Consider the following 11,827-nt stretch of genomic DNA (forward strand, 5'->3'; position numbering starts at 1 on the left):
TTTCTTTTTGCTTATGTGGTGCTGAGGAATCAAACCCAGGGCCTCAGGCATGCAAGGCAAGCGCTCTACCACTGAGCCACCTTCCCAGCCCTCATCCCTGGTTTCTTGATGAAGCAATTTGAGTTCCTTGCTCTTGCCCATAGGGGAGGGGACATGCCCGAATGGGGATGGGGCCCTGTGGTTTCTGAAGAGAAAGTAGGAGGGAGTCATGGGACAGTTCGTCCTCAGAGCTTGGTGCCAACAGCCACTGCATTCTGAAGCAGACAGTGCCGGGTCTCGTCACATCCCGGGAGCAGGCTCTGTGTTTCTGACTGTTCCGTCGGGAATTTTCTCCTCACACCTCAACACCCAACTCGGCTCTCACTTCTTCAGACCAGTCTTTCCCAACCTTCCTGGCAGAGTTAGTCAGTCCGTTCTGCCAATTCCTTCGGCACTTTTAAGGTTGAAAGAGAACTTCTTACATTGCTCAAGGCTAGTGTCTTTGAAACTCCCTTGCTTAGTACAGTCACTACAGAACAGAGAGTACCCAATAAAGATGTAAATTTTGGTCCTTGACTTCAACACAAAGCAGGCAAGTAATACAACAAGAATGCGCACATAAAGCCATAGGCCAATTTAGGGATTATTACAGGAGACAAACCTACCACTACTGAATTTACCTAGAGCCTTTGTCTGCCTTCCCTCTCCCTCCTTCTCTTCCTCCTCTCCCTCTCTCTCCCTTCCTCTCATTCCCTCTCTTCACATATATACCCACATTGTGCCAGAAAACCCCAACGGAGTGTTCCACACTCTTGACCACTGTGTATCAAGCTCTGCTCTTTTAATGTTCCCCCCCAGATCTCCAATCACTGCACCCTCCCACACCCCTCCTCCCGCGGTCGCCCTCGCTAGTACTTACGTGAACACCTCAAACCCCCACCCTGCCAAAGCAGTGAAAAGCCTGGGGCTCAGGTCACGAGCGGGGTTCATGGCACAGCCACAGTTGAGCCCCAGAGAAGAGGACAGGGCAATAATCAGGAGACCAACGACAACGGGCTCCAGGCCTCTGGGGACACCCAAGTTTCTGGAGTCAAATATGGCGAAGACAACCATGAGGAGGAACATGGTGGACAATACCTAGAGAGGAAGAAGAAGACAGGTGGCTAGCTGAGTCTGTGCTCCGCCTCTCTGCCCACTGCAAAAATCTACCTTTCCTTTTCAAAAAAGGAAACCTGCATACTACACTTTTGAAAGGGCTCTCCAGTGATTTAGCCCTATGCATTCAAAACACAGGCCTCGCATATACTTTGATACTGCTGGCTCTTTGGGGAACTGGACATTGATAAAATCGGCGTGCTCACTTATATGTTATTTGTAGTACTGAAAACTGGAAATCTCCTAAATACGTATTTGGTAAGAGCAGTGTCCCATTGGATGACACTAAATGAAAGAACAAGAGTTGTTATGTATATTGTTCTGATATTTTCAAACACATAAAAGAAAAACTGTAAGAGATTATACAAAATGGTAACAGGTATTCTGAAATAGTATGTTATAGCTGATGTTTTCCCCCCTCTATGTTTTCTTGGCTTTTAAAACTATTATTTTACCTAAATAGCTAAATGATAGCTACTCTGACGGACTTTTTTCCAGTTCTAGGGCTTGAACTCAAAGGCTTCCCCATTCTCTCTAAGCTTGCTTGTTCACAGATGGTGTTCTACCACTTGAATCATGTCTCCAGCCTGGCTTTTTGCTTGGCTGGTTATTTTGGAGGTGGAATCTTGCAATTTTTTTCCCACCAACTCTGGCTTGGAATTTGCAATGTTCCAGATCTTAATTTCCTGAGTAACTGGGATTATAGATCGAAGCCACCCATACCCACTAGTGGCTATTATTTAGGATGTTTCAAATGCACTAAATAGACATCTTGTACGCTTCACCCACAAGCATGCATATGCTGTATCTCATTAAAATTTCATAGTAACACTATGAGGTAAATTCCGTCAGTTTATCAATGAGGAAATGTACATAGAGGTCAAGAAACTTGATCAATAACTACCCAGCTGCCTAGCTCATAAGCTGAAGAGTCAGAACAGGAACTAGGGAGTTGATTTTAGGGTTTAATCTTTTTTTTTTTTTTTTGCTATTTCATCAGCTTTCCAATATAGTATTAAAAGAATTTGTATTCAGAAGGACATCTCTTCCCAAGAGCATCCTTCTCTGCAGAGTCTTTCTGGCTCTCTTTGGCAGGGTAGAAACGTCTCTGCACTCCCATTGCATTCCATCTTGATTTCTGTCCTTGGCCTTATCACCTAGCAAAGGAACTATCTGTTTACAAACATCTGACCCTGGAAAGAAAGCTTGGGAGCTGTATCTGCCTTCGGAGCTTCCCAGTAAATATTTCTTGGCTACATAGATGATGGACTATTAACTTATTAAATAAGTTTGAATAATATTTAGAGCAAACAGAATAAATGATCTGGAAATTGAGTAGCCCAGAAATATAATCATGTCAGTCAACAGTTGTCCTTTTCCCTCTCTCCCTCCCTCTTTCCCTCCCTTCCTTTTTTCCTTCTTTCTCTTCTTCTTGCCCTCCCTCTTTTTCTCTTTCTTCTTTTCTTCTCTCCCTTCTTTCCTTCCTTTTTGTCTACCATATTCACTCATTTTTCCTTTTATTCTTTCTTTCCTTCCCTTCTACCTTCTTCCTTCCCTTCCTTCCTTCTTTCCTTCCTCTCTCCCTCCCTCCCTTCCTTCCTCTCTCCTTCCTTCTTCCCTACCTGTCTTCCTCCTTTCCTTTCCTTCCATCTTCCTTTTCCTGTCTTTCTTCCCTCTCTCCAGCCTGACAGAGATGACCAGTCACCTTCTCAGGACACAAGGAGGGAGGAAGAGTCCCCCTGGCCATGTTGATCTCACCACACACTAACCAGAATAGTTGTGCTATTGGCTACATCACTAATGCTGAGGTGCCTGCAGCTAGTTTACATGTCAGTAAAGCAGAGAAACTATCTAGCTGTCTTGAGAGTTTGGCTGAACCTAGGCTCATGGAGAGCAGCTATGATCCATAACATCTCAGGCTCCACCTACCGTACTTCAGTCTTTGCATTGAAATAGAAATTTCTTCACTTGTAGCCTACACATGCATGAAAGGGACAACAATAGTGAGGGAAATAAATAACGGTTGCCTCTGCATATTAAAGAAGAAGCCAAAAATTCTAGCGATAGACTCCTGCAGAGACAAAACTCTGTTCCGAAAAGAGTAGGTTATACCCCAGTGACCTCTGCCTGGAAACATAACCCTTCCTTTCTGCTAGGGCAATAATGGTCCAACACATTTCCCTTCTTCAAAGTCATGTCAAAGACCAAGTCAGGCCTTTATTGAATCTACACTTACTTGGTCTGCAAATGCATTCGCCAAAGAGAGATACGGAGCTGGGTAGGTTGCAAAAATGAATGCTGTTGCGTTTTCTCCCGTGATGATCAGTTTTCCTCCAGCAAAGGACATGAGTCCATCTGTGGAAGACAGAGATATGGTCTATTAGGGTTGTCTGAGGAAAGTCGAGGGAAGCCTAAGCCAGGACTTAGGCTAAGCACAACTTCTCTCCTTGGCTCTGGAGTACAATAGTTTGAGATGCCCTCGGAAATCCCACAATAGTGATTCAGAGTGGGAAGGCTTTGGCTGCCCCAAACCTGGACTGAATCCTTAAGCAGTAGAGTCTCAAGAATCAATCATTTTATGGAATTTAGAATTTTCAAAAAAAAAAAAAGGAAAGAAAGAAAATGAATCCACCCTAGTTGTTGGAGCCATGGTTCAATTGGGTAAGTGCTAGCCAATAGCAAAAGAATCAGGTACCAATTTTGAGTCCTGGTCTTGGATGGGGGGGCAGGAGGGGCGGAGAAGAAAATTTCGAAATCATCCTAGAGCCAAAGTGGGAGGCATTGATTTGCTGTAGAAAAAATTCATAGTTCCCAAGGGTTCTTACTAGCTATATGCCAGCATTTAAGAGTATCTGGGGAATGGCTATTAGGACCCTTACAGCCAATGAGATATTAGCCACAAACTGCAGCTGACTTTCTGAATTTCTGATCTTCCCTTGAATTCCCCTTCATTCTCTTAGATTTTAATTCTCAAAGAAATACTCTGTGAGCTGTCTCTTCCCACAGCCTATTCCCAGTTCGAGATTCTGAGGTCTTCAGTTGAACAGTCATCATGCATTAAGACTGATTTCATGCAACCCCAAGACTTTGGAGAGCCTCAGTTGGTTCATTCAAGTCCTTCCTTTTTTCAGAAGAGGAAACTGTCTTCTCTCAGGTCAGATGACTTATTTAACTCACATAGCTCCTGACTGATACAGCCAGAACTCAAGTTAGAGTCTTTGATCACATGTATTATGTACCATGTTTCACTGAAGACTTCTGCAGATTGGAAGCCCTCGGTGCTGGGTAGAGGTGAACATGGCTTCTCCTTTCTCTACAGGCTACTTCCTTCAAAGACCTTGTCCCAAGTTCTAAATGCTCACTGGGCATCTTCTTTGCCACTACACAATACCTCCTTTCCCACCTAACCACAGAGAGGATCAGAGAAGACATTGGCCAATTGCTTGTTTGGTGTGTGTTCACAGTGTAGTGTAGGTTATGTCTAAAGATAGGCTTCCATATGCTCCTCCAACCCCATTACCACTTCCTTTTTCTTTTCTGCTAGCAGCTGGATTTGAACTCAGGGCCTCACATTTGCTTGGCATGCCTTTTCAGCTGAGATAAGTGTCTCAGACTGTCCTAGCCAGGCTGACTTCAAACTGTGGTCCTTAGATCTCAGCCTCCTGAGTAGCTGGGATTACAGAAGTGAGCTACCAGTACCTGGCAGAGTCTTCATAAATTTGCTCACCTAATGTTAGACTAATTACTTAAGAGTTTCCTATTGATTATAGAATGCTCCCTCTCCTTCCTACCAAGGGACTCTGGCTTTCGATTTTAACACCCAGCTCTCCATCACTTTGGGGTCAGGGTCCTGCTCACCATAGTAAACACCGAAGATAGTTGCGGATCCCACAAAGGCTCCCAAAAACTGGGCTCCCACATAAAATGGCAGTTTGTACCATCTCATCCTTCCAAAGACACACATTGCCAAAGACACAGCGGGGTTGATGTGACCTCCTGAAAGAAAGAGAAGGTGGTTAGGGATGTCAGAGGGCAGGCCAGGAACAAGAACACCTTTACCTCTTACCAAAAGCTGGAAGCAGAGCTGCGGCTCAAGTGGCAGAATGCAAGCTTTGAACACAAAAGTTTAGAGACAGTAAGTACCCAGTCCCAAACAAACAAATACACACACACAAAAACAAAAGGGTTAGCAATGGAAATCTCTGGAAGCCAGGCCCCAAGTTGATGCTCTTCTCTTCTCCCTGAGATGAGGCCTGCTTTTTTTTTTGTCTTGTCGGTCGTGGGACTTGAACTCTGGGCTTGGGTGCTGTCCCTGAGCTCTTCAGCTCAAGGCTAGCAGTCTACCACTTGAGCCACAGCGCCACTTCCAGTTTTCTAGTGATATATTGGAGGTAAGAGTCTCACAGACTTTCCTGCCAGGGCTGGCTTTGAACCGTGATCCTCAGATCTCAGCCTCCTGAGTAGCTAGGATTACAGGCCTGAGCCACCAGTGCCTGGCCTTTCTTAGCATTCTTACTTCCTAAATGAGAAAGCTATTCTTTTGAGGAACACCGGATAACACTATGCCTGGGAGGAGGGGAGAGACTCAGGGTCCCTGGATGGGGACCAGTTGAAGTGAAATGTAGACCTTCAGGTTGTGAACATAGTTGTAAGACAAGAGAGGTGCCAAGTGACCATGATGGTGACGGCGAATACCATGATGGCCATCACAATCCTGTGTCGTTTGCTCTTCTCAGAGGGCTGGTGAGTTTATATCTGGAAGCCCCTCCCTTCATGGAGGAAACCATGCTTGTCCTGAATTTCTAAGCTACAGTGTTCTTGTGAGCAGATTATGGCTGCTGGCTAAACCACAAGGGTCCTTTATTTTTTGCCTGCCTCCGCCATCTTGATTGGCAGTTAATTGGAGTGATGGAGGTTTGCAACGAGAACCTAAAATGAAGGGTTCTTCAGCTGGAGCTGGGGGTAAACATAAAGGCAACTATAAGCCACGAGTCAAGGAAATATAAGGGACTCCTTGCCTCATGCCTCCTGACATATTACTCATGAGGGCAAAAAACAACCCACTACACAAAGTTACACAGATCATCCTATCCGGCTGTAGAAAAGAGAACAAGGGTTATCAAGGCCCACTGTCCAGGCTCCAGCCCAAATCAGTTGGAGTGATCCAAAGTTACCCTTTGGGTCATTAACTTGTCATTTTAATCAAGTGGCGATTATGGGGTTTCTTCTCCCCCTGTGGGTGAGACTTCCTTAGTTGGTCATGAGGAGTCACATTTGCCGAGTGTTTGAGACCAGAAATTCTTTCACATCCTTCCTGTCAATCACGCTCTGTGGGCTGGTCGTAGGGAGGGACTTGAAGCCCCAAGCCCATGATGCTTCATTCAAACCTATGCTGAAAATTCTGAGATGACCCACTTTCACGTCTGAGAGAGTTGTTCTATTCTTACTTAACATGATCATTCTCCATAAACACTGCTCAGTACGCTCACACATCTTGCCTGAAATCTGGCAAGATTTGAGGTAGGTGAATGGGCCTTCTGGTAACAAGATCAGAGCACAGAGGACTTTCTAAAACGCTACTCACACTCCCAACTGCTGTGTTTTGCTTTTAAATCCAAGAGAGCTTGAATCCTGAAGGGTGGTGGGAGACATCTTACCAGCCAGGCTGGAAACATTGGCTAGGACAGGGACACCCAAGGGAGTGGGATGTTCCCGAAGCCAGCCGCGTTCTTCTAGAAGCTTCCATCACTAAAGCTGGAGGGAGGGAGCTCTGGGAAGGCATCTCCAATAAAGGCCACCTCCCACCTCCCCCTGGGCCCTCTCCTAAAATCAAATTGTCCTTAGGTAGGTTTTTAGCTGTTTAGACCCTCCCAAGCACCCCAGACTAGAAAACATTCTTCACACAAAGCAAGGGACAACTTAGTTCTCACTTAAGGAAGTTTGAGAAATAGCTAGAGGCTTTATTTTAGGTTACACTCTGGGAAAAGGAAAGTTGTGGGATGGTTAGAAGGGTGGGCCTGACCAGAGGCTCTGAGGAGCCATTAGGAAAAGGATCTGAGAGGGGGTAGAAGGGCTCAGAAAAAGAGAGGAACCTGTGGCACTCTACCCCCTTTTTGGCTGGGGGCCAAGTGGCTTCTAGGTATTTCTCCCTGCAGAGATGCGTGGTCACCCGTGGCTTTCCACAGGGGCAGAGCAGAGCACTGTGGTAGAAAGAACATGAGCACAAGAAGGTCATGTTGGCGATCACAAGTATTCAAATAAAGAGTCCCAGGGGGCACAGCTGAGCCCAAAAGGCACAAGATGAGAGTCTTGGGTGAGTGGCATGAACTCTTTGAAGATTTGGTTCTAAGCTCCAAGCAGATCTTCCTCCTCCCTACCACCCATAGATAATTCTGAGATAGAGATACCCTATAGTTCATCTGTCATTAAGCAAAGCCCATTTTGCTTTTGTGATGAATTTGATTCGCAAAAGTCTGTGTCAAAAATAACTACCACCTAGAGGCCACAGAGACAGGGTGTGTCTACGCTCTGAGTGATTGCTTCAGATTGACACCTTCACAAGAGACCAGGATGGCTGAGCTTCTTTACAGTAAGGGGATATCTTCTATTTCATAACCCAGTGCTTTAGAAATAGCTATGTTAAGAATTTTCAGTTTGATAACATACATAGAACTACAGTACTGAGCACCAAGATTCATTGGTGCTCTCCACCTGATTATGTGAAACACTTGATATGAGAAAATAAATTTTAAAAAGATGAATTAAATAAATACCCAATGCCAACTGGGCATGTGGTTCAACTAGTAGTAGAGCACCTGCCTAACAAGTGTGGAGTCTTGAGTTCAAATCCCAGTACTATCAAAAGAACCATAGATATTTATATATCCATTTATGTAAATACCCCAATAAATTCCCTTTCTACAGTTAATGTAGTTTAACGGGGGGGGGGAGAGGGAGGGAGGGAGAGAGAGAGAGAGATGTCAGTTGACTTTCCCAGTCAAAATTAATCACATTTCTATTTCTGCCTGGTGTATTGGTTGTCTCTGTGGCCGCTACCTTATTTCCAAGCTACTGGTTTCTAAGGCCAGGTGTGGGAGGCTCATGCCTGTAATCCTTGCCACTCAGAAGGCTGAGATCTGAGGATCCTTAGAAGCCAGCTGGGACAAGAAAGACCATGAATGCTCTCATCTCCAATTAAGCACCAAAAGTCCAAAGAGTGCTAACCTTGAGAGAGAGAGAGAAAAGCTTAGGGACAACACCCAGCCCCTGAGTTCAAGCCCCAGGACACACACACACACACACACGTGTTTGTGGTAGGTTTCAAACAGAAACAGGGTGACAGGGGCTCCCATTCCAACTCAGTGCTATATTATTTTTCAGCCGACCTCAGACCCTGCTCTGTTTCTATTTGGGGTCTCAGTCTCCTAAACAAGTTGATTAGGCCCTAACTCTCACCTGGAAATGCAACCTGTGGTGAACAGTTTCCTCCTTTCTGGCCCTCATCCCTCTATCCCCGAATTTAAATTCCAGTTCAGTCATGGGTGAGAAGGCTGCATGTCATTGTCTCACTCCCCCTTACCCTTCCCACCGCATTCCTACACTTTTCACTTTTCCTCCCGTGATAACTCCTTCATCCTGAAGTACATCAGTCAATGAACGCAGGTATATAGGCGAAAAATGGTAATGGCATTGCAGAGTCTGGTACCAATTAATCTTAGCTAATTACATGACAGGGCTCAGTTCAGATTGTCATTCAGGTACAATACTCCAAACTCATAAATCAAAATCAATGGAAATATGCCCATTCTCCACCCTGCACAGTTGGTAAGAAATCACCCTTACCTGAGCTTGTACGAGAGAGAGCTGTGAGCCCCCTGCATGCTAAGTTTTCAACCAAGAATGTGTTTTATGCCCAAGGCCTATACTCCAATCTAGCCTTGGTATATTCAGAAAAGATCCCTGGGTTATTCATGTGCCCTACCTCAAGTCTGCTATTGTGTTGGATTTTGTTTCAGAACAAAACTCAACAAGGGCTTATGTGGAGACACTGCTCATGCCAAATCAAGAGCAAACACAGCAAGGTCTTACTGGACCATCGCACTTGAGTCTGACTGAGGAAGTCAGCCAGAAAAAAAAAAAAAAAGAGCATCTGAGGTATCATGCTTTGGGAGGCTCCAGGGAGTCCACACAATCATCACACAGACCAAGGTAGCCAGCTCACCTGCATGGTCCTCTGTCTGGACCCTTTAAACCACAATAGACCATTGGGAAGTTATGTAAGAATGTGAGCTTTATCATCATGCTGACCTGGGTCAAAGCTTTGCTCCATTTCTTTACCCCTCTCCCCACCCTGCAGGACTGGAGCAATTTATCCATCTCTCAGCCCCAGTATTTTTTTCTTCTGTTGAGTGAAGACAATAATACCTGCCTCAGAGTGTTATTGTGAAGGAGAAGGGAGATGAAGGATGTCCAGGACCCAGCTCAGGGGCCAGTCAGCATTGGTTTCTCGGTTCCCTTTCTTCCCCTGTCACCAGTAGTGTCAGGACTCCGTACCCATATCAAGCTGCTGAAGGATTCAAAGCTCCTTCTACAGTCCCTTCTTAGGTTTCTGGGCTGCATTCAATATCAGCATTTCATTTTGCTTCTCAGAACCTTACAGAAAGCTCTTGCTCAACCTACCCCCGCCCCTCCTCAGGGAAGCATTTGATGAAGACTTTCTAGATCAGATGTGCCCTTCCATTTTACAAGATTCTGGATTCTCTGGGCTGGGCAATAAAGGTCCGGGAACTTGTGTCTGTTTGCATAACCTTTGCAAGCTATTTACAAGGTTTCTGGGAAGAGGCTTTACAAGTGTAAGATAGAGTGCGTTAAAGACCACATTGACTCCTAAAGACACTGATATAGTGGTTAGGCTTAGGAATGGATCAATTGTGGGTTCTCAGTTCTATCTCTTGTCTCTTGCTAAGTGCTGGCTTCATATACAATCATTTAGCAATTGTTGGCCATTTTAACTTAATCACTTGTGAAAAAGGGATCAAATATGTTCTCTTTCTGGATTACAGAGATGGGTATCAATGAAGGTAAACATACTCAGCACTGTGCCGCAGATTGGGAATTGTTGAGTGGATGAATACTACTACTGTATTCATCCACTGCTTACCTGAGACACCTCCAGTCACATAAATGGCCGTGACGACTGCCATAGCAAATCCGACATTGATAGTGACGATTCCTCCCAAGACACCTCGGCTGAGGACGGCTTGGGCAATACAGCCACATCCGAGGACCTGGAAGGGAGGAAAGCTTACCTAAATGGGATGGCCACTGTCAAAGACAACAGATATTCACAGTACCAAGTACTCGTTAAGCAGATGCATGGCATGGGTTTCCATGACTTCATTATCCATATCAAAATTGGATATTCCAGCTATTCACAGATAGCGAAATGGCAGACCCAAGGCTACATCTAACGTTGGATGTGTTTTGCTGGGATTGCACAATGTGAAAGTCTTGCCTAAGACTTTTAAAATCAGCTGTGTTGACACAATGATTTAGGTTTCAGGATTAAGAACTACACTCTTTGAGATCATTATAGATCGATGTGAGATTGTAAGAAATAACTCAGAAAGACCCTATGTCCTCTTGATCCATTGGTCCCTTCAAATTAATCAGAAGCTCTGGTAGCTTCCAGGGAAATTGTCCTCTAGACCAGATTAGCTGTTGGCTTCTCCCTGTAAACAGAACTAGGCCTTCCCACTTGGATTGCCTACCACTTCAGCCACAACTCCACATCAACCTTTTTGGTGGTTAATTGAAGATAAGGGTCTCATGGACTTTCCTGCCTGGGCTAATTTTTGAACCTTGATCCTCAGATCTCAGTTTCGTGAGTTGCTAGGATTACAGGTCTGAGCTACTGGCACCCAGCTAGACACTTGTATATAAATCCAGTTAGTTAGTGGAGAGGCCATTTGTAGCTTGTATTTAGCAAGTCTGTCTGATGGTGAAGAAACTAAAGGAAAACCATAAAAGAATAGATTTGGCAGTCATGCTCTCCATGCCTTTATGTCTTTGGTCCCTAATGAGACTGCAGTATCCTGGAGAGCCAGCGCTTCCAAACTCACTGCTTCATGCTTATAGTAAGAATCTGTGAGCTGTTGCCCAAGAAAATATAACAATGAACACTCTGGTAAAGGGTATTTTGGAGAATGGAATCCGCATTCAGAAAAGCTTGCCTACGTGATGGCATATCCATTTAGTAGACTACTATACAGCCACAACCTGAGAGATGCGTGCATAACAAACACGATTCCAAGGTTTATAATTCAAGTTTTTTTAAAGTGTAGAGTTAAAAATTAAAGAAAAAAAACTGAAGTAGAGTTCTTGGGAAAGATGGAGGAGTCACATACAAGTTTGGCAGTGAAATAAGATAACACATGACTATATGTAGTTTGAAAAGCTACTGTGGTAGTTTGGGCCTATAGGAATCATTAGACGATTGCCCTTTATGTCAAATTAGCCACCCTGTTGAAGAAGAGCAACAATCTTAGGTCTTCACACTTATCTGCAGGATATACACCAAGATCTGAAGTGGATGTCTGAAACCATGAGCTGTTCCCAAATTCTACATGTACTGTGTTTTTCATATATGCCTATTAAAAAGTTTAACTTATAAATTAGGCAAGGAGGAGATTAT

General features: G+C 44.5%; 1 protein-coding gene across 1 annotated transcript in view; it reads right to left on the reverse strand.

Annotated features, from left to right (window-relative positions):
- Aqp9 (aquaporin 9) overlaps positions 1 to 10,541 on the reverse strand; it is a 14,061-nt gene extending 3,520 nt beyond the window's left edge. The window contains exons 1-5 of the mRNA XM_013009945.1: positions 10,488 to 10,541; positions 10,295 to 10,421; positions 4,993 to 5,130; positions 3,371 to 3,489; positions 899 to 1,116 (exon numbers count right to left, since the gene is read on the reverse strand). Of these exons, the coding sequence (XP_012865399.1) occupies positions 899 to 1,116; positions 3,371 to 3,489; positions 4,993 to 5,130; positions 10,295 to 10,421; positions 10,488 to 10,541 (656 nt within the window). The remainder of the gene's footprint in view (positions 1 to 898; positions 1,117 to 3,370; positions 3,490 to 4,992; positions 5,131 to 10,294; positions 10,422 to 10,487) is intronic.
- Between the last annotated feature and the right edge of the window lie 1,286 nt (positions 10,542 to 11,827).

The sequence above is a fragment of the Dipodomys ordii genome, unplaced genomic scaffold, assembly GCF_000151885.1.
Source record: "Dipodomys ordii isolate 6190 unplaced genomic scaffold, Dord_2.0 Scaffold11, whole genome shotgun sequence".
In the NCBI taxonomy this organism is placed as follows: Eukaryota; Metazoa; Chordata; class Mammalia; order Rodentia; family Heteromyidae; genus Dipodomys; species Dipodomys ordii.